At 36.4% G+C, this 24,342-nt stretch overlaps 1 protein-coding gene across 1 annotated transcript in view; it reads right to left on the bottom strand.

Annotated features, from left to right (window-relative positions):
* Positions 1-24,342, bottom strand: part of LOC149085698 (uncharacterized) — a 134,783-nt gene that overhangs the window by 48,817 nt on the left and 61,624 nt on the right. Inside the window, exons 6-8 of the mRNA XM_089232395.1 lie at positions 2,055-2,087; positions 1,148-1,669; positions 449-1,048 (exon numbers count right to left, since the gene is read on the bottom strand). Coding sequence (XP_089088521.1) covers positions 449-1,048; positions 1,148-1,669; positions 2,055-2,087 — 1,155 coding nt within the window. The remainder of the gene's footprint in view (positions 1-448; positions 1,049-1,147; positions 1,670-2,054; positions 2,088-24,342) is intronic.

The raw sequence follows: 24,342 nt of genomic DNA, 5'->3' as shown, positions 1-24,342 counted from the left end.
AGTTATATTTGACATCCATATTTTTATGTGCACCTATTTTACCTCGTTGGGCAATTTGGATGTCATTGCTTTTGTGCTAGTATTTGTATTATTTTTGGGTAGCTGTATTTAGGTTTTGGCAACCATATTTTATGGTATTTTTTCTAATATTATTTTTTATATTTTCCTTTTTTACAGCTACCTTGGTGGGGAATTTTGCCTGTTGGGGGTTCTGATTTTGTATTTGTATTTGAGGAAACATCAAAATTCTCTAAATATCAAAAAATACTGTCTGCACCGCACCATCTGAAACCTTCTGTTTTAATCACTTCACGAGTTTGGGAATACAGAAATTATACACTATATCGAAGCACCGTGCGCTTAATGGTGATTTCGAGCGCTGACATGAAATTATTACACAACCAGCAGTACGTAGTTGAACGTAGAAAGAGAGGGGATGTATAATTACCATGAATGTTTGATCCGATCTGATGAGAAGCGAATGGATATGTTGGCACCGCTGGTGGTATTTTTGGAGGCACGGGATGCACCGCACGATTTATTGGAGGAGGTACTTGTGAATCCACTTTAGGGAAATTAGCTTGTGGATATCCACTTGCAGAAATCGGATAACCTTGCTGATACACGATTGGCAAAGGTGGCTGTATGGATGGATGCCCTTTCTCTGGAATGGGATAAACTTGAGGATATACCATTGCTGAATGTTTGAACGGATACCCTGTGTCTAAAATTTGATTTTCGAATGGATGGCCGATCTGTGAAGGTTGGTTGAATGGATATCCTGGAATGGGAATTTGGGAACCTTGCAGATATTCGGATTGGTAAGCTGGCTGGATTACTGGATGTTCCATTCCAGCTGTACCCCCTATTCCTGGATTAAGATTGGACATTGTATCCCCTGTTTGTGGTTGTGGATCGGGAATCGCACTTCCAATGTGAGGCTGATGCATTGACTCTGCTTGTGGATATTTATGATGTATTGATCCACCTGTTTGGATCGGGTTAATTGGACCACCTATTTGTGGAATCAGATGATGCATCGAATCACCTGTTTGAAAATTATAGTGATGCATTGAGCCACCTGTTTGTGGATTCTGCTGATGCATGGGGCCACCTGTTTGTGAATTCTGATGATGTAGTGACATACCTGCTTGATGCGGATGCATTGAGAAATCTGTTTGTGGATATTGATTATTTATTAGATCACCTGTTTGTTGATTCATATGATGCACTGAGCCACCTGTTTGCGGATTCATATTACGCATTGAGTCACCTGTTTGTGGATTCATATGATGCATTGAGCCACCTGTTTGTGGTTTCTGATGATGCGTTGAACCACCTGTTTGTGGATTCTGGTGGTGCATTGGACCACCTGAGTATGAATTCCGATGATGCATTGGACCACCTGTTTGCGGATGATGTACTGAGCCATCTGTTTGGTGATATGTGTGGTGATTGAGGTCACCAGTTTGTGAATGTGGCTGGTGCATTGCGCTGTCTATTTGTGGATGCAGCTGATACTTTGTGTGTGAATATCTAGTTCGTGAATTTGGATCTACTTGCTGAACTCCCTTTTGAAGTTGATTAATATTCAAGTCATATTCAGTTACTCGCGTATAATTATCCTTTGAAAAACTGTCTGGAAATAGTTTCACATATGGAGTTTGACCTGCAAAAGCAAAGAGAAGTCATAAGAAAATGAAGTCTTCATATGTGTGTTTAAATAATAAATATCCGCAAATACTAAAGCCCCGTTCACATGAACAAATATTACGGTAGGATTGGGAGTTCAAGCACGCGCTTGACGACTTTTTTCTTTCGTAAGGAAAGAAATGGAAAGCAGCCATTGGTGAAACCAATACTACTCTTGAAGTAGGTTTTAAACCCACTTTTTCTATTCCCATGTGAACGGGGCTTAAAATAACTCATCAAGTAACTTGCTTGATGGAAGAAAAATGTTACCGATACACTCCGGAGTTGCAATTCTTATGGCTAACAGATGTCGTTTTTTTCGAATTTTGGTAAGAATCATAAATTTAATATTTTCTACTCACCTTCAGAATTCCTTTTTCTACAACCAACAGCAACTGCAAAACAAAACATTAGATATGTATTCATATCGGATTTGAATATAAGCACACTGGGGTGAGGTTGGAAAGTTGAAACTGGTAAAAAGAGTCCTAAATGTGTCTCAGGGCAGTCATCATCAAACGATACTCGACACAATGTTTTCTTTTTAAAAGTGGGGAGCCAACTGTGTCTATTCCAGTAGAATTTTTACTGTGTATGTTGGTATTCTGGGCCTTTATTATGTGAAACAACTTTTGGTTGATGTTATAGGTGAAAACGTTTCCGACGAAAGTCCAATAGCTGGGGTACTAAGTTCTGTACATCCTTATAAAATATACCTATGGCTAAAGAACATTTGGCTATGCCTTTTTAAGTGTGTCAATTTACAGTACGGTTCAACTGTATCCGTTCTACGATTCTTCAAATGAACTCTACTTATTTGGTGAGTGTGATATACTATTTATAGCTCTCAGATCCGTATCGAAGATCAGTATGGAAGGACGTTTAAATCATAGGCTAATTGAGATCACGTTAGCAGCAATTGATCATATGAAATTAGCGATTCTACAGTTTTATTTACCATCCGTAGATGAACGATGTACGTCATACACCTACACCTTTGTGAGTATACAGCCTAGGATCTGCACCTACATTTTCCAAACAAACGTCAAAATTCGGCTCTGAAATGTGTGAATTGAGATTAAGAAAATAGTTTAGTTCATCCAGATGTCGCGCCATTTAAAATCAATTCAAAATCTTAGGGCCAACATGACGGATGCGGACTCTTCTCCTATGGCTAAAGAACATTTGGCTATGCCTTTTTAAGTGTGTCAATTTACAGTACGGTTCAACTGTATCCGTTCTACGATTCTTCAAATGAACTCTACTTATTTGGTGAGTGTGATATACTATTTATAGCTCTCAGATCCGTATCGAAGATCAGTATGGAAGGACGTTTAAATCATAGGCTAATTGAGATCACGTTAGCAGCAATTGATCATATGAAATTAGCGATTCTACAGTTTTATTTACCATCCGTAGATGAACGATGTACGTCATACACCTACACCTTTGTGAGTATACAGCCTAGGATCTGCACCTACATTTTCCAAACAAACGTCAAAATTCGGCTCTGAAATGTGTGAATTGAGATTAAGAAAATAGTTTAGTTCATCCAGATGTCGCGCCATTTAAAATCAATTCAAAATCTTAGGGCCAACATGACGGATGCGGACTCTTCTCCAGCGCCTTTGCCTGCACGAGCTTCCTTCATCCCACAATTTCAGCTTTATTAAAAGTTTCTCGCTCATCTCTACGAAGCTTGATACTACCTCATGACATTTGTAACAAAAGTTCCACAGATCTAGCAACGGTTATCGGCAAGAGTTTACTTTATTGTGACGAGAGAACGCGGATTAAGGACTTTTTTCACAGATGGTGGGCTGTGCAAATTCACATCGCAAGGCACCAAACAAACGCAGGCCGATGTGATTCGAAAAGCCGTATGTTTACGTGCAAAAGATGTCAATACGCATAGGGCATGTGCAAGATTACGAATTGGTGATTTTCAAAAATATATTGGCAATAATTTTCTAATTAAGTTGTTTTCTAAACAAAAAACAATCTTCATATCTTTTGTAAATATTCGTATACTGAACGATAGTTTCCTTTGCTCTTGAATGAAATCGATTGACATCCTGGTTAATTTTTTTTCAAATTACAAACAAATAATGTTCTTGAATACAAACGCAAAGACCACAACAGACAAATTGCCCAACGGTGTGGCTGAAAGTAGATTCCCATAAAAAATGGATTTCTAATAATCACGACTTCAAATTTATGAACTATTTATTAGCTATTAGAGCAAACCTCCCTATGACACCATAACCTGGAATCATCACGTACTAAACGGTACTGGTGTCCCCTTGCCATAGCAGCTAATTGACGGTATATTAGAAACCTATCCATCTTATCTATCTTAGGTCCATCTTATCCCATCCAGTTGAAAATTTTGAACGCTTCGACCATATCTATCCCCCTGACACCTGCGTTCTTCCAAAGTAAACATATTCAAGAAATCAAGTTTTCTTCATAGTTCAAGATTTGTGTGCCAACAAGAGCAAGCGTAGCTCTATTTTCTGCACTCCCTCAACCAAGTTTATGTCCCTCTGTTAGGTAAGCTCTACAAAGCCTTACAGCATACTTCAATCCAGGACGAACTACGCCTCCGAAGAATGGAAGAATGGCTTAGGAGAACGCAAAGAGACCATTTTAAAAATGAAACCGTGCATTATATTCGATTTTTTGACCACCATTGAACAATGGCGTCAAAAATCCACAGTTGCGTTAATGTTTTTACAGCAAGTGTTGCAACGTATCACTGAATCAGTAAAATACAATAAAAACAAATCTATCAAGTAAAAAATGTGTCACTTACTTCGTATGACGTATCCGTCATCCGAAATTCCTGCATATAACGAAAAGTTCAAGTAAGCTATTCCAATAAATCATTAATGATAGTATTTTATGAAATGGTTACATATAGCGGAGAAAATATGTTTTTTTCTTTCGATTTTTTTTTTTTTTTTGGATTCTACCACTGCCTCTTGAGCGTCGATAAGTGTTTACCTACGCTGATACAGCTTCTGGAGGAACTTTGGCGTAAACCATCTTTTACAGCATCTCAAGACACAAAATGAAGCTCTTGCAGATCCTTTTTATTCAGTGGAAATAAGAAAACTGAAAATAAGCATCAGTAAAGAACGACGTACCCTCGTAGAATAAACTGTTGCTCACTTCGCCTCTTCGTAAAATGCCTAGATGTGGTGCCTAGTGTAGTAAAAGGTTTTCTCTCCGCTTGTTAATACAAAATATCCAGGAAACCGGTTGTTTGTGTAGAGATGGTGATTTGTTGAAAACATTAACCATTTGCCTCTCTGGGACTCGAACCACATCCCTCTCACACAACACAGGCTAGTGCGCACCCACTACGCTATAGAAGAAAATTAAAAGCGCCTTACTTAAAGCGCGTATATGCCGAAAGGTATCTGCGATTGACGATGGCAGCCAGCTAATTGGGTCGTGAGTTTTTCGCAATCATGTAGCGTCGATCCCATTTAATGCTGTGGTTCGAATCCCAGTTGAGTCAAATGTGAATTTTTTCATAAATCATCATCACACAAACAATCAGTTTCCTGCATATTTTGTCTAGATCAGTGTTTATTAATCTTTCTTTTCTTCCATGACCTTTTTTCGAATATATGCTTTTTCCATGGCCCACGTCTTATGTAGGGTCCCCAACCTCTTCCAGGAGCGAGATCCTTTTTACTTATTGGATTGATTTTTTTTAAGTAACGTCACAGAAATAATATGTCACAATTTAATTATCCTGCCAATGTGCAGTGTCATATATGAGTTTAACAGATCGGGTATTGTTAGGGTGGCATCAAAGTTCCAGCCGTACGCGGGCTTCCCTGAATATATTAATTGTTTGGAATGTGGAGTGGATAGCCGTACTGTAGTAAATTCATACTGAATAAAAATTTAAAATTATAAATAACGTCACACACAATATATACGAAGAGAATAGACTTCAGTAGTCTTCCCATTTTCCCTGGTTATAGGCTCGGCTGTTCTAGTAACACGAAACCCTCGGGTTAGTTCAAGTTCGGAAAAGGCAAAGTTTTAATTGTTTTTATTGAGTTAACAAATTACGCAGAAATCCTGTTTTATATCATCAGATGAGGTAAGAGTGTGATCAAAGGGTATATGATGGATGGTTACTAACAAATTATAGTTATTATGCTCGGTATTAATCACCAATATTACCATAAAAAAAATTCGACTTACCCACAGTTCGTACTTGTCCGTTACTGTGGTGAACTGATTGAAAATAAATATATAAAAAACTGGATAAATGAGAGCATGCAGAGAGCTGGAAATACTAACGTATACATTAATTGTGTGAATGTCATAACGGTAATTTACAGAAGAAATGAAACTACATGCGACTGTACTAGCGCTCAAAAGTATTTTGACAACCATAAATTTGTCTGCAAAATTTGTATTTGAATTTTTTTATGAAATCTATCCTGTTAAACGTAAACTCTGCCTAGTCTCATTACAAGCTATTATGAACAATACACTTTTGCGTATCTAAATTTTTTGAATGCAAAATTAATTTACTTTTTTGTTGGTTCAAAGTCTTTTGTCACAAACAAATAAGAAAGCAAACAACTACTAAATAATCAAATCAAGTCATGCATTGCACGTATAATAAGTGAACACTTTGCTAGAAGCAATTTAGATTACAATACTATTTGTCATGTTTTGGTATGAACTCAGTCAGTTTGGCCAATGGTCAGTGGATATTTTTCCCCCATTCTTTTCTTTTCGAACAATTGAAAAACCATTAAATTTACATAAATTCTGGCTCCGACTCTAACTTAATGAGCGACTCTGGCTCAAACTCAATCTATAAATGTTTGATGGTATTCAAGTCAGGGCTTTGACTTCACCACCAATAAAACTAATTTTTTGCCCTTCAAGTAATGTTTAACAACTTTTGAGTTCTATTTACATTCGTTGTATTACTGGAATACCGTTAATAGTGGCATGTGCCACGTCGTGAAGGATGACGTGTGGTTATTAAATGCGTTTTTGTAACAAAACCTGCCGCTTGCGTATTTTTCAGAGGGTAAAGATTGACCGACCCCTTTAGCAGAAAAGCTCCCTCCACTTTCACCGTTGTGTTTAGCAGTAAAAACCAAGAATACCTTAATAATTACCCTATATATAATTTACCTTATAACTACGTATAAGGACCTATAGTACCTCATATGTGTATTTTATGTTACCCATTAGTGCCTTGGATTGTTTCTCTTGTCAATAAGAAAATTAGCAGAAACTTTCCCTTCTGAAATTCAGTAGTAATAACGATTTTTCCCACTTGGAAGGCAACCAAACAAGCCCATTATGTTGAACCGATGTTTTACAAGTGATAAACTCGCTTTCAGTCCGTGTTTCCAATTAAATTCATTAGTTCTTTTGCCATCAGTGGACATTTCGAGGATCCCTTTTTACTGCACTTTAATCATTTTATCTATCCTAGCTGCTGTCTTTGATTGTATTGAAAGAAAATTATATTTTTATATGTTCCCGAGATTATTAAACATACTTTCACAAACTTATGAACTTTCTTGAAATACAAAAATCACTAGCTACTTCAGCTTGGCATCGCCGTTTCTTTCAAGCCTTAGTTGCACTTTCGCAAGAAAAAATCCACCGAATATTTCTTATGTGATATTTTACAGTTTCCCCTTTATGTGTTTTCAATAACTCTTCTATATATTTTTATTGAATAAGAAATTATTACTTTCATATTTCATTAAACTATACTTTTCAAAACATTTCCGATCCATTGGGAAAACAAAAATTAGACAATAGAAACTCACCAACTCCAACTAAAAAAATTTCAGCTACAGACACCGATAAATATCTTCGGTCTGCTTTACATATGCCAAGGTCATGGTAGTCCATGCAAATAAGTTGCAGCTTTAACCATTATTGCATTGGTCAAAATACTTTTTTGTACACTACTGTACTCCTGATCAATCTCGATTTCAGATCGGCATAAATTCATATTTATATACAAATACAAATACAACGCCACAACAGACAAAATGCCCAACGAGGTGGCTGATAAAAAGATGCCCATAAAAATATGGATGTCATATATTTCAAAAATAACGCTACCCAATTAAAAATGCAATTAACACAAATTATAAACAATATATACACATGATAAAATATTATACAATGCCCATAAAGAATACTTATGGTTGTCTTAATCTAAGTATAGACAGAGCTTCTCGATTTACCCCAACATGTTTATCGTACTTCTTTTTAAACGTGTCAATTGTGTTACAATTTACTACCTCCGGGGGTAAGCTATTCCATTTATTAACAACCCTATTAGAGAAAAATTTCCCGTCACACCATAACCTCGCACTGTCCCTCACCAATCGATACTGGTGTCCCCTTGTAAAAGCAGTCGATTGGCGGTGTACTAAAAGTTCATGGTCCATCCTATCCATCCCATTGAAAATTTTAAACACTTCGACCATATCTACTCGACACCTGCGTTCATCCAATGTAAACATATTCAAAAAATGAAGTCTCTCTTCATAACTCAAGCCCTGTGTGCCAATAAGGACACGCGTAGCTCTTCTCTGCACCCCTTCAACCAAGTCTATGTCCCTCTCTAGATATGGTCTCCAAAATCTTACAGCATACTCCAGTCCATGACGAACTAATCCTCGAAAAAGCGGAAGAATGACTTTAGGAGAACGCGAAGAGACCTTTTTGAAAATGAGGTTAAAATTAATGTGATAATTAATTTATCATATTAATCATTTTCTTTTGTATTCATGAAGCAAAAACTACGTTTTATTTTATCGAGAAAAAAAAAAACAATGATTCTTGTGTTTAAAACATGTATAAACACTTTTACTGATTCTCTTATACACTCATGTCCATAAATTAAGGATAATTCAGAATCACACGGAAATCGAAATCTAAAGTAAAAATTTCACCTGCAGAATTATCACACACATTTGCAAGAATGATATGCAAATTTCAGGAAGCCACCAGATGATGCCGATAGTACATCACAATGACGAGAGTGTAAGGGGGGGGGGGGTATATAAGGAATGGTGGCAAAGAAGTGAAATTGTTCCCAAAAGAGTTCTGTGTGGCGCTCAGTGCCATAAGCGAATAGTTATGACACAGAGGACGCATGTGGATGATTTTTTACGTGGTAGAATTATCGGCCACCTGGAATGTGGGCGTACTCAGATGGAAGTATCCGAGGAACTTGGAATTGCCCAAAGTGTAATCTCTGGCTTTAGCAACGATTCAAAGATAACGGAAATGTCAGTAGACGTTACAGTACAGGTAGCCCCCGAGTTACAACGCCGAATGAAAACCGGTATTTGGCAGTAACAGCCAAAAGAAGCAGACGGAGCACAGCATCCGACCTGCCTCGTCAGCTATCTGCAGCCACGGGTACCACAGTTTCAAGGTAAACCGTGTACAGACGTTTGGGAGATATTGGTCTATACGCTCGCAGGCCTGTCAGATGTGTTCCGCTCACGGCAACTCACTGTCGGCAGCGATTAGCCTGGAGTAGAGAACATGCAATGTGGACATCGTCACAGTGGGCTTGTGTGATGTTTTCCGACGAGTCCAGGTTTAGCTTGCAGTCTGATTCACGTCGAACTTTCATATGGAGAACGCCAGGTACCCGTTGCCACCAAGACAACATCATTGAACGACAACGTTACGGTGGTGCAGCATTGCTCGTTTGGGGTGGAATTATACTGGGTTCCAGAACAGATCTGCATGTTCAAACCGGAACCATGAAAGCCCAAATTTATCGGGACATCATTCTGGAACAACATGTACGTTTGTTTAGGGGTGCCATGGGCGCAGAATTTGTGTTTATGGATGACAACGCCCGTCCTCACCGAGCAAACATCGTAAACGAATGCCTTGAATCTGAGGATATACCCGTATGGAATGGCCAGCATTCTCACCTGACTCTAATCCGATAGAGCATGTGTGGGACATGATTGGCCGACGAGTTGCAGCCCGTCAACCACCTCCTACATGTGTACCGGAACTTCGGAGAGCATTGCTTGCTGAGTGGAGTGATCTTCCCCAATATCAGATCGATAATTTGATACTCAGCATGCCTAGGCGTTGTACGGACTGTATTTCATCGCATGGGAGACATACAATGTATTAACCGTCATACCAACCATGTAATAGTAAGTTTTTGTAAAGGAGATATTTTTTACAATTTCTCCAGGAAGCAAAAATCGTAGTTTTTATGAATGGTATCATACATACACCATCGTTTTTGTTGTTTATCTTTTGTTTAATAAATGAGCTTTATGAATAAGTAACGTTTGTTTTGTTTCTGAACCTTTATTTGCCGGAGCTGGCATTATCCTCAATTTATGGACATGAGTGTATATAAATGGTAGGAAAAAATAATTATATATTGGTGAGAGACTTACCTTTTGTTCGAAAATTCTTGAAGTTATGCTTATCTGCTCATAAGAATAGAAACATGGTAATAGTTCCCCTCAACAAAAAAGTATCATAAATGAATACATTCATAATGAACTTATCATAAATGAATAAAAAAGGCTCCACATTGTTTTATAATGGAAAATAATATACTCACGTACCATGTGGTTTGGCATTCGTGGCGTGATTCTCCACTCCTGTTATGGAAATATAATATAAAAATGTGTTATTTATAAAACTGTTTTATTCAGAACCAGTGTGTGTGGAGTCTTGAATGATTTATGATATCCTCCAAAAAATTAGTCTGACAAGATTTATTATTTACCATCGCTAAATATTTACTTCAAGCGATTACATTACAACCTCTCCAATACCTTTGAATAATATTTCTGAAACTTCCATTGAAGCACATATGTTAAAACACATTTCAATGGAACCAGCACCTTTTATACTAAAAATACTTATTCGCTAATAATCGGGTGTACCCTGAAATCTGAAACGTGCAATGGTAGTCGCCTTGTAAAATGGTAGTAAATTGTAACACAATTGATACGTTCAAAAAGAAATACGATAAACATATTGGGGTAAATCGAGAAGCTATTGTTACTTAGAATAAGACAACCATAAGTATTCTTCATGGGCGTTGTATAATATTTTATCATGTGTATACATTGTTTATAATTTTTGTTAATTGCATTTTTAATTGGGTTGCGTTATTTTTGAAATATCGGACATCCATATTTTTATGGGCATCTTTTTCTCAGCCACCTCGTTGGACATTTTGCCTGTTGTGGCGTTGTATTTGTATTTGTGTCATCGAAGGCGATAATGGAAGATTAATAATCATTTGTTGTCATTGACCATTTATTATTTCCAACCAATTGCATCAAGTCACTCTCGGAAATGTGGTCGTAGGTAGAGCTCCTTGACAAACAATTCTGACTCATCCACCACCTTCGAGCAAATGTGTGACGTCAATATCATCGTTATAGCCAAAATCGCTGTTCCATATCCCGCTTTTTCCAACGATTTTTGAGACATCACTTGGAAATGCAAACTAAGCGCCATAGTCTTAGCTATCGGTGGAAAACTGAATTAGATTATACATTTCGCTAGGAGTATGCCAGCACATTCATTGTCATAAACATCGCTATGCGTAGGGACTCGATCAAAAGAAATTTCGTGAATAAAGTCTATCAATAATGAATATAACCAGATGAATCAGGAGAGTGAAAGCATCCCTGTCCATTCCAAAATACCAGATGGTGCCTTTAATAACGATGACAGCTACTGAACAACGCACACAACTGTGCGTACACATTTCTGAAGTTCCGATATGCAGTTCTTCAAAATTTATAATAGTGTGTATTCCGAAATGTATCGTGTTATGTGTTCTGGAACTAACGTGAAGTTTGTTCCTTAGAATTAGTCCGTTGGTTATAGAAGCGCAAAAATGTTTCAAGTAGTATTGTCATCTTTGTTCCGAGATCGAAAGCAAACAATTCGACAGGTTATTTTGCTTTATATGTGAATTCGGAACCAGTCTTTCAATTCAAATCTTTCTTCATAGCTCAATCCTTGTGTCTCCCTTCCCCCTTCAACCTAGTCTATGTTACTCTGTAGGTATGATCTCCAAAACTTTACGCCATACTTCAGTCCAGGACCAACTAAGCTGCGGAAAACCGGAAGAATGACTTTAGAAGAACGCGAAAAGACCTTTTTGAGAATGAAACTGAATATTCTAGTTGCTTTTTTTACCGCCACTAAACCTACTACTAAGTCGCTCGCCAATTATTATTTCCTTATCAGTGATCCCCGTTGCATGAGGGATAGTAGTCCTAACCGTTAAACTCGTTAGTGAAACGTGGGTTGTTTGAACCAAAATGATCGACCATGAACTTATCAACACTTAAGTTCATGATCCATTTATTAGCCTACGCTGCAATCATATTGTAGTTCATCTGAAGCCTCTCCCTATCGTTTTGAATGAACCCGACCCAAACCAGGGCGGTTTGGGTCGGGTGTCACCACAGAGTAATAATACTATAGAGTGCGCGCGAGGGGTTACAATGTGAAGCAAAGATCCGGAGTCACGTGACTCCGGTCGAAAGGCTGGTCAGGGAATCTCGCTGGCAATGCTTTCCTTATGGCTACTCGAATGACGATCTACACGCGCTGTCTTATTTTTGATTAGAATGGCCAACACTTGCGCAGCTTTCGGATGTTCTGAGCGGTTTAGGAAAGGGGGACCAGTATCCTTTCACAAGGGAATACTTTTTTGCTTATTCCTCTTCTTATAAATTAAAAATTGGAATATTAAATTGACGATGCAATGGATTTCTGACGTAATCTCAGTTTTTAACGACTCCATTTTGGATTTAATTCAATTAAAGTTCCAAGTTTTGGTAAAATTCAAATGTCATGAATCATTATTAAATGTTTTAATAGAATTTTTGGCAATAAATGATTGAAATTGTGAGTTTAATGAAGTTTTAACTGAAATACACGTCTCCGCAAGATTTGGCGAGATTTGGCGAGCTAGTGAGTTCATTCGAGTTTTGCTCAACTTGGAAGAAAATATGCTTTTCAAAAGGAGAAATTTATGAAAAATATTCTATTTAAATAGAATGTGAGGAAAACTTCCCCCCCCCTCTAGAGAATTGCAGTTTGGCATAAAAATGCATAACAACCTCTAAAAATAATAGTATTTTTACCCCTCTTCACACCTGAGATAAAACTATTACAGAAAATAAATTTTTTTATTCATTAATTTATGTTTGTTGTATGTGAAATTGCCGCTTCAAACAAGAAAATTAATTATTCAATTGATTTTTTGAGTCAATATCTGTACTAAGACCTGAAGTCATATATTGTGTACCTCAGATGTTATCTTGAAAAAGAATCATTCTAAAAACGATTTAATACCTTAAATTAAGATTAACATATGCATACTTTTGGAGCGAAGAGATTACATATGTATGTGACATGTGTAAATATTATATTATATATATGAAATATTATATCCTAAAATATTATATATATATATACACACTTTAAATTATTACATATATACTCTACATGGAATTTTAATTCTTATAGTTTAGAGAAATTGATGATGAGATTCTGTAATTTTCTTGAGTAAAATCTATTTTAATCCTGAAATTTTATGTAAGTGTTTACAGTTTTGTGTGATGAGGTTATAAAAGGTTTTTCAGGAATGTTAGAAATGACACTTTTTCTTATTGTTTGAATATTATTTCATGACTGAATATGGTATGAGTGTGAATGTGTTACATTACATAATATGATGCATTATAATTAATTATACATTAATTATGTCTATATAGAGTAATTGTAATGTTCTGGAAAGATATATTTTTGTTTTAATAACCCCTAGTATAAATAAATTTTCGAAATTAAAAGCGACAAAGTGAATGAAGAGAATATTTAAAAATATAAATGAATTAGGCTTTACAACATATACGTTGTTCCGTTTTCCAATATTTGTTTATTTTATAGAATTTATTTTTTCAAATCTGATACTCCCTAAATATTTCACATAAAAATGAGCGAAATTCATTGAAAAAATGAAGGAAAGTTTTCATCAACTTGATCGAATTGAGTCAAATTTCGTTACAGCAACATCCTAGCTTCTTCGAAAACGCGCCAAATGTAATAGCGCAGAACCTGTTCTTTCCCCGACAATACTGCTCATCTTTTCTTCACGTTCGACAAGTTTTATCAATAGCGTGCGCGGTCTATTTATATCTTAAGTCTATGGGTGTCACTACGACCAGAGAACGGGGAAGGTGGCAGGTGGCGCTAAGTCCGAACTATGATTTCACTCGACAAAATTTCAAATGGCTGAAAGTTTGAAAGGAAGTCTTGGAAGCGACAAAGCAGGACCAAGAATGTCAGTGTCGGTGACTTTAGAAGAACGCGAAGGTATAGTTGGGTATAGTTGAGATGTTAGAAGAGGAGGTCCGGCAGATAAGAAATATCCAACATGAAGTAATGGCCAAAATAAAAGTGGTTTTCGAGTAATTCAAGAAAATGGCAAAAGTGCATGACGAGCAAGAAAAATAAATTGGTTAACTTAAAAAATGCCACCTTGCTTACGTTGTCATTAATAACTTAAGGAGCCTAAAGAACTCAGTAGTAGATTTTCTGTGGAAAACACGAGTGAAGAGGTAGAGCTCATAAGAGGAGGGTCAAGCTGAGCTTCAGCAGTTGAAGAAAAAATTTGCTAATTGTGAGTACATTGTGGCATGGCTTATAAATTAGAATTCTGAACTCCAGCCACACATAGAGGTGCTAAGAAGAGATTTGAAAAAGGGGAAAGAGAAGCAGGATGAAATTCCTGAAGGTCAATTGGAAGGAGAAGATCTTGTTTCAAAAGTACAAGTTGAGATTGTGGGAGCCAGATATCAGGCTGAAACAGAAGAGCAGAGATCACTCTCCTTGAGCGTTTGAAAACTGCAAATGAAGAATTAGTGAAAGATATGAAAGAAGAGCATACAAAGATTTTTAACAGCTGGCTGATGCGAAGATATACTTTGGAAAGAGAGGAAATTCAACTGCCCCGCGGGGAATCGAATCCACGTCCTTTCACTTTCAGGCAGTTGAATTTTCTCTCTTTCCAAAATATATCTTCGCATCATCCAGCTGTTAAAAACCTTTCTATGGATAGCGAGCAGTGACGTCATCCTCGAAGAAGAGCATAGTCAGGGCATAGCGAAAAAAGAAACTCAAAGAAATGGGGCTATTATTGGAGGGAACCTTTCAGTTGAAGGAAAAGCTTCATGGAAAGCACAGATGGATGAAGGCCTACAAAAGCGTCTTCATGAAGGGTGTAGGGAAAAGGTAAATATGAGAAGGGGAAAAACGGCAGAGGTGGAGGAGAGTGTAGTGAAGTCCTTCCGGGAAGGGGTGGATGAACTAACTTGGGGAAATGTAGGTCTAACGGAGTTGGATATTGTACAAGCCTATTCCCATCATAGTTCCACAATAAGTAACTTAGCAAAGATCAGATACTCAGAAGATTGAGGAACGGACATGAAGTGTATGGAAGAAAATGCAACCAAAGATCATAGTTTATGATATAGACGCTATCATTGAAGAGGAGAGCGGTGTGCGTAGGATTGCAGAAATGTGAAGTGATCGAGCTCTCCAGTGCTTTAAGTGCTGGATATTTGGGAATTTGGCACGAGATTATCGAGGAGTAGAGGCCAGCAATAAATGCAATAAAAACAATCAACGGAACCAGGCAAACATGGTCCCAAGAGAGGAGTACCTGCATATCATCCATGAGTTTAAATACTGTATCCTGTTTCTAAATGTCCTAATACTCGTTGGTAGTACTGGAATCACAACCACATCTGACGCCCCCCCCCCGGATTATTCTAAGCCCCGGTACTCTGACAGAGACTCGCTAAAATCCGTTCCTCCCACCCCCACAATATTTTCCTTCCAGGGACCTTTCGCCTACTGAAACCGTTCCGAAAGTCGGTTATTCCCCCCCCCCTCCCCACGGAAGACAGCAGCACCCTGCACAGACATTTTCCGTCAACCATAGAATCCCAAATAATTACATCACTATACAAATACAAATACAACGCCACAACAGGCAAAATGCCCAACGAGGTGGCTGATAAAAAGATGCCCATAAAAATATGGATGTCATATATTTCAAAAATACAGCAACCCCATTAAAAATGCAATTAACACAAATTATAAACAATATATATACACGTGATAACATATTATACAATGTCCATAAAAAATACTTATGGTTGTCTTATTCTAAGAATGGAAAGCTTCTCGATTTACCCCAACATGTTTATCGTATTTCTTTTTAAACGTGTCAATTGTGTTACAATTTACTACCTCCGGCGGTAAGCTATTCCATTTATTAACAACCCTATTAGAGAAAAATTCCCTGCGACACCATAACCCTGCATTGTCCCTCACAAATCGATACTGGTGTCCCCTTGTAAAAGCAGTCGATTGGCGGTGTACTAAAAGTTCATGGCCCATGCTATCCATCCCATTGAAAATTTTGAACACTTCGATCATGTCTCCTCGACACCTGCGTTCATCCAATGTAAACATATTCAAAAAATGAAGTCTCTCTTCATAACTCAAGCCCTGTGTGCCAATAAGGACACGCGTAGCTCTTCTCTGCACCCCTTCAATCAAGTCTAGTCAATCCCCTTCAATCAAGTCACTACTATCACCCCCCTCTACCTCATCTACAACTCCCCATTCCTCTGAATTGTCGTTGTTCGTGGAGATTGCTTCTTCGTCAACAGGTGGTTCTGTTATCCCCGGGCTCTCAAGAATCCTAACCGTCCCCGTAACGCTTCGACCTCGAGGTCTAACCGCGCCTTCTCCACACCATACTCACACTTGAAATTATTAGCTACAGTTCCACTAAATCAGGAAAACCCCATGCAAAACCTGTATATGAATACTCGACGTCGAGGCATACTTGATAATAATGTTAAAGTTCGAAGAAAAAAATGAAATAAAACAACACTTATAAAAATGAGAGAATCGTTGAGAAACGATTAAAATAACCTTAGATACGTTCCAATACAAATCTACGAGAAAATTTTGTCTACTAAGACAAAAGTATTAAGCATATAAGCCGCCTGGCAGTCGAGTGGTTAGGGAACTAGCTTCTCACTGTGCAGGTCTGGGTTCGGGCATGGATGTTTACTAACACCAACAAATTCCCTGGAAGGATCATGCTGATCCCTTGGGAATACGTGAGGATCGCGTTATTATATTATTATATTATTATTATATAGAAATATCCTCTCCACTTGTTAATACAAGATTCATCCGAAGACTGGTTATTTGTGTAGATGATGATTATATATAAGGACGAAAATTCAACATTCATGCCCCCACTGGGACATGAACATCTCTACAAATAATGTCTTTCGACGAATTTTGTAAAAGTATTAAGCCTAAATTAATAAATACGAATTACCAAGAATGCAAGAAAAATAAAACTATTCTGTTTGCTACTTTATGCAAAAAAAAACCACCGAAAAATTGTTTATCAAAACGGGGGAAACAACAAAATCACCAAAACAATATTTTCCCAATTAGTACGAGCAAATAGACAACCCGTAGATTATCAACTCAAATCCAACTCATCCAAATCAACTGAAAAAGCTGACAGTTCAAACAAAGCGAAAAAGGGGAAAAAATTTCCAATCGTTCCGAAAACACTGGAATTCAATCTAAGATGCTGACCTTTAAGAGAACAAGGATGTCCTACAAAACAAGATTCGTTGACGAATACAACCAAATACTAAAAAACATTTGAACACTAATCGACAAATACAATAAGAACATTGAAGTATTAAATCCAAAAAGCAAATACGAAATGATTGTGAGAACAGAAAAAAATCGAGAACCAAGCACAGGAACAAAGAAATTTCTCACCGACACCACATTAATTTACTCCGACCCATAATCGGCAATGGTCCTGAAAATTAGCAGATTATAATCCTCCCAAATAATTTTCTATTAATTTAAGGGGACACAGGGCCCGTGAAAAGAATAAATATTGAAAAAATGACAGTTGAGAAGACTTTCATTGTCATGATACTGACAATAAAATTTAACGATCATATATTGTATTTTAATATTACTTATGGAATCAATATTTTAACACTTTTTACCAATTATACATCCAATTGAAAAAATGTCAACCATTATTAAAACATTCCCAATTTACCCAATTTTCAAAAATTTTAGAGGGTCACATTTAAAGTATGTGTAATTTGATATGCATCCATCAAATTTGTAAACCATTTTGTTATTTGTTCTTGTTTATAAACAAAAGTTCAATTAAAAAAAAAATGATTATACACACCACCACTGCGCGCAATTTCATCTGCTCAAATTTGAATTTCTGCACAAAATTTTTTTTTTGTCCTAAACGTGCTTGTTCAATGCGAAGAACTAGCCTATTTAAATGAATGTAATTTTAAAAATTCAAAAACTTTAAAATTTCAAATTTTATGAAAATTTTCAAGAATTTATGAATTTTTTATATTCAAATTTTAATAAAAATCTTAAATTTCAATGGAGATGTCTACCATTCTATTTCATTTTATGCGCCTAGGTATAAGAGACACATACCAAATAAATTTCAAGGAAATAGGAAGAATTTGTTTTGAGAAAAGCGCGTTCAAAGATTGCGAAGTATGAATTTTGATAATGATTTTTTCTCAAACCCAATACCACACAGATTCATGAGGATAGCCTCAATGTTCAATAATATAATCAGTTTTTAACATTCACATCATGTTTTCATACTCTAATTTGCCATTTTAATGCTTTGCCGCTTCACACACAGCAATTGGGAAAAAGCCACAGAACAGAGAACTAACGAGATAAAAATTCTCTTAAATTAATTTTGCATTTAATGTGTTTTGTGAGTAACATTTGAGATGAATTAGCAACTCACCCAAGAAAAATGACAAAAAAGATTGACATAATAGGCAAGGGTCGTTGATTCTTAAGTTTGTTGTAAGAAAAAAAATTCATAAAAATATATAAAATATAAAAAATAGATGCAGAAGGTGAAGTACATAGCATGTGCTAGTCCTAGGTGTACCGGGTAGTGTTCAAAGGGAACAGTTATAGTTATTGGTGTGAGTGGTGTGAGGAGGAAGTAAGTCCTTGGTGTGAGAAAGAAACCCGTTGCATATTAAGAATTTTTTGAGATTATTAAATGCATTTTGAACATCGCTGGCATTATTACAGATATGTTTAATGCAAGAAAATTTAGAAAATACAATATTTTTGAAAACCTTTTAGCAGAAGCTATAGCCTTTCCAGCATTCTTGTGCCGCTGGGTCGACACATGCTGATTGATGTCATTTCTTCTTCCATGGGCAACGGAAAAATGAGCAGCACAATGTGTGCACATTACTCTGGGCAAATCGTTTTGAATGCCATGTAGTTTGATGAAATTAAATTCTTTTTGGAGTGCTCTGAAGCTGCATATTCTTTTCTTCGACATTTTCGGACTCGGTTATAACGTTACTGGAACTCAACTAGGGTCATTACATTTAAAAATCCTTTCCTTACAATGTTTTGATGAAGGCAAAGTCAATAGCGGGCTAAAGAGGAACACCCTCCTTACAGCATAAGTAGAAACCCAGAAACAGAACTAAAACAATTTCTGGAACACGAACAGGTGCATTAGTGAGACAACCGAAGTGTTGCCAATACGTTTAACATTCGGAAAAAATACTGAAAATAATGTCGTCGTCAACTCCTAGTTATTGAGCTATGAAAATTATCTGTATCAACGTTTTTGATGAAAATAATGAATTGAAGTAAGCTTCAACATATGGGAAAAACCAGGGCATTTTTGCAAAAAAAGTCGATACGGCCAGAAAAACAGAAAACACCGGGACTGCCCCTGGAAATATGGGTCGTATGGTCCCCGTCATTAATTAATAATATTAGAAACATATATAAAGGGGGATTTCACTGAATAATATCTGCACTAACAAATAACCACTCATGAAAAAAAATAAATATAAAATAATTATAAATTAAATTGCAATGTTACACGAAAGAACATGATAGACTATCTGAGGCACGTGCACGGAATGCAACAAATGAAAAAAAGTGCAAGAAACATTTTTCTTCAACTCAATGAAGAAAAAAGGGGGGGGGGAAACTCATAAGAGTGAATTCGAATGTAGATGAAGTAGAAAAAGCCTATAACAAATGTATGTGCACGCAAAACATATGAGGTAAACATGAAACCGGGTAGCTTGAAGTGCCTTTAAACTTGTGAAATTGGAATTTCATGTCACACATATATTCCCATCTATCTCGATTTTTACTGCCCGTAGAACAAAAAGTTAAGTATCAAATGTTCAGGAAAATATATAGAATGTTGAAAATAAGAATATACAACCAGTATTTCTATTTGAAACAATAAAAAAATCGATTTTTTTTTATCGTTCAACTGTCCTGTGTCCCGGTATATTCGTAGAAAATTGAAATCTTGTTTCTATAGAATTAAATTATACCGTGTATTCATAACAGAACTAAACAAAGATAACTCATTAATACAGAGGGAATTCAAGACTTGAAGAACGTTTCATCACCAGTTTCTTCCGAAAGATCTTATCGACAAAAATCGATTACATGTTCTTTTGAGATATCCATGAAAAAATACGTACCGCTTCTGGTCTTTGATGGAACTTGTGCCTCTGTTCATAGAAAGAAGGAGAGTTGAATTCATAACCATACGCATTAAGATGTTAAATGCAATCGACATGATATATAAAAGCGTTATCTATAAAATAAGTCTAAGAAGAGATAAGTCCCTATCTTCCACTTCCAACAAATCGCTTAAATATAAACTGTTACGAAAAATATCTATAACGCAATTTTTGGAGATTCCCTCGGGACAGTAATCTGTTGCTAAACCGGAAGTGTAAAGATAAACACACGAATCTTCTATTTTGATGCGAAACGTCTCGTCTGAGGAGTAAGCAGAGCTCTGGGGCCCATGTTGTTCTACTGATTTTGTTTTTTACACCATAAATGCGCATTGCAAACAACCACGGCTGTGTATTTTACATACATATTTGGTATTCGATTAAATTTGCCAGCGCCCTCAGGGGTGTGAGACATCCACACACGGCCCGCGGTTGAAGAAGTCCCGTATATGTGGTAATATAAAAAAGGTAATTTTTTTTACTACATTAGAACGATGTAGCTATGTACAAATGATAATGACAATTCAAAATAACAACAAATAAATGAGAGTTATTCGCAACTCGGAGTCCCAAAGGTCATTTTCTCTACTAGCTCCGCGTCTGGTAATTGTGGCCCTAGAATTGACCTAATAATGAGGGTATACTAACATTTTATTTTGGGCTTTAAATTAGTTTAACTTGCATTATAATGCAGTTATTATAAACCAAAATTAAAGCGGTAGAGGGATTAAATTCAATCAGTTTTTCAGCTAGTTTTTAGACCTCGCTCTTTAATACTTTAGTTTTATTTATTTATTTATACGAAATATAGTTTGGTCAAGGCTTATACAAGAGGGTGCGATGATGGGATTTGACATAGACGATTGATGCTACATACAAAATCAGAGATTGAAGTACATTCTATAGGAATTTGATGGAAGGTTGCTGCAGTCAATAATTGTACGGGAAAAAACTAAATTTGAAGCAATCTGTGGATGCAAAAAAGGTTTCAATTTTTTGGAGTGATTAAGTCCATTGAAAAAAATGTGAAGATTTGATTATAATGTGGTTAGTGTCAATGTTAAAATAGCCGTGTATAATTTTGAAATGTAATGATAGGCGAGCGATATATCTACGGGAGGCAAGTGGGAGGATATTAAGTTGGCGTTTGAGCTGTGTGATGGAAACAGGAAGACCAGCAGTTTAAAACAAAGCGGGTAGATTTATTTTAGATAGATTCCAGCTTATATATAATGATTTGTGTATAGGGATCCCAAATTTTGCAGAAGTGGACAGGAAGGATATAAGTATGGAAGCATAGATATCGGAGGCGACGGGTGGAATATTTGAGGTTACGACGAAGGTCGGCAGAAATTATCACACCCAGATATTTGTAATGGGACACCTCTGTGATTAAATAATTACTAATTCAGTAAGGAAATTCGAGGGGAGATCTTTTACGGATAAGTTTTATGAAGACTATTTTAGAGATGTTTAGGTGTGGTTGCCAAGACGAGCACCATTCGGATACAGTGTTAAGGTTGTGCTGGAGAGAATTTTGCTCGGATCTGCTGTAAATTATGTAGATGTAGATGTATTTTTATAGTCTGATGGAGCAATTGGTTGATAATGGTAGATCATTAATATAAATTAGAAATAATACGGGGAGAGGGCAGATCCCTGACGCGTGCCAGACTTGACCCGGAAGTATGAGGAGTTTTAGCCCTTGAAACAGACAAACTGCGAGCAACAAGGAAGGCCTCCACCTATTTCTGTAATTAAACACATAATTCAAGGTTTTTTACAGTTCAAGAAGAAATTCACTATGGGGCACCCTGTCAAATGCTTTGGAAAAATCCAAGTATACGATATCAGTATGTAGGTTTTTGTCATTACTGTCAGATAAGTCATGATTGAAAAGGACTAATTGGGTAGAAACAGATAGTGTGTGTGTGTGACGATCTAATGCCGTGTTGGTTAGGAAAAATAAGTTAATTGGCTCAAGGGGTGTGTGTTAACGGATTTCCTTGGCAACTATATGCTTGAAACGTTTACAGCAGGTAGAGGTAATGGCGATTGGTCTAAAATTCAGGAGGTTAGAGTAAGGACCTGATTTGTGAATAGGTATTATTTTATTAATTTTCCAGAGTCGGCAAGCTAGTAGGTATTTATTTTTTTATTTTTTCCATAGATTCTAAATGACTTCAGTGCCTATTTTAGGCATCTTTAATGCCTTTCTGCCTGCCTATTTCGTCCATTTTTAGTGCCTAAACTTTAGGCTCTTGTTGATAATTAAAAATGTATATGTACACGTACCATGTGGTTTAGTATTCTCGACCTCATGATCTGTAACAAGGAGAAAAGAATAAAATATAAAAATCAGCTATTATAGAAACTGTTTTCATAGCGCCACTATCTTATAGTATGGGAAAACGCTGTACAAGACTTACTACTTGAAACTATTAAAATAGGGATAATTCATTAATATAGATAGATTTTTTTTACTATCAAACCCTTTCAGATCTTGAAAAAGCTCTATTATATTCTCTTTTGAGATATCTATGAGTAAATACGTACCACTTCTGGCCATCGATGCGATATTTGGTCCTGTGTAGAGAGTGAAAAGAAGGAAAAGTTGATTTCAAAACTAAATATTTATACGCGAAAGTGATTGTTTCATAAAAATTGATGTGAAATAAAAAGATATTTTTATAATATCAGCCAAGATTCAAAATCTATTTTAATAAACTGAAATGCAGTGAGAAGGTAGTTAAAGGCTAATTAGTCGTGGTCTTATGGATTTCTGGCTTCCAGGAATTTTGTCCATATCTGTTGTTGCAAGCTTCAGTGCTGAGGTAAACTAAAGGCACGTTTGCACGAGGCAAGTGCTTTAGTTGGTAACTTTAACTTACCGATTCTTCTTGAAAGTGTCCACACGTAAGTGGTAAGTAGGTGTTCATTGGATAATTTTTACAGAGGCGAACGCAGTTAGCGCATGCCCGCTTCAGTCTACTTAAATCCACGTGAACAGAGAGACGCAACGCGCGAGAGAATAATAGTAATAATTTTTTATTTATCTGGCATTCAGAGAAGTGCTTTTTTTCAAAGCTCATAGCTTTCGTAACGATGGATGAAGATGATCAGGTAGAACTTACGAATACTGTGATCAGAGCCACATTATATGATATTTGTTTTAAAGAATATAAATTTATTCACTTTCACTTTCCCAAGAGGGAAAAAAAGAATACACAACATATTATAAACTTATGTAACTCATAGAGAAGAAATATAAGATTTCTCTATTTCTCCTCCAAGTTGTAAATATCGATTATATGATATTTTAATCGAAGTTAAACAGGAGATAAATTATGAATTTTGTAAGCCGAAAATACGGGAGTAGGTTCTTGGCATTCGTAGGAAATTCTAAGGGTTAAAACTCAAATAATAAAAATTCATTGAACATAAAAATTATTTCCAAATGTTCGAAATTATTATTATATTTTAATTTTATCTAGAGAGATGCTGTATTTTTACAACAGATGGCAGCAAATTCGTTCTGGACGAGAGAAATATTCGAAACCTCCCTCCAGTTTTTAATATATTAATCCTCCACACCTTATATATATTTTTGAATCTTCAATTATTTTCAACTCCTGACATCACGTCGACAGAATATTCCATAGCTTTCTCTAACATGGAATAATTTTTGGCTTGTTTGTTAAGGTAATTTTCATTTCTATAGTTCAAAAAACATTCATTGCGAAGATATTTTTCAACAAACTTGAAGGTTGTGTCCTCTGGCCACCTCACCATCCAATATTTCCGCGGAATTCTAGCGAAACTTCAGGAGACGACGGAGCATGAACAGCTTAACGCTTGTGATCAAAATAAACCCCTCCGTGAGAGAGCAAAAATACCCCTCCAGAGCGGC

This window comes from Pholcus phalangioides, unplaced genomic scaffold (genome assembly GCF_987345545.1).
Source record: "Pholcus phalangioides strain wild (caught in Gottingen) unplaced genomic scaffold, Ppha-v1.0 ptg000005l_1, whole genome shotgun sequence".
Taxonomy (NCBI): Eukaryota; Metazoa; Arthropoda; class Arachnida; order Araneae; family Pholcidae; genus Pholcus; species Pholcus phalangioides.
This window is presented reverse-complemented; position numbering and strand designations above follow the sequence as displayed.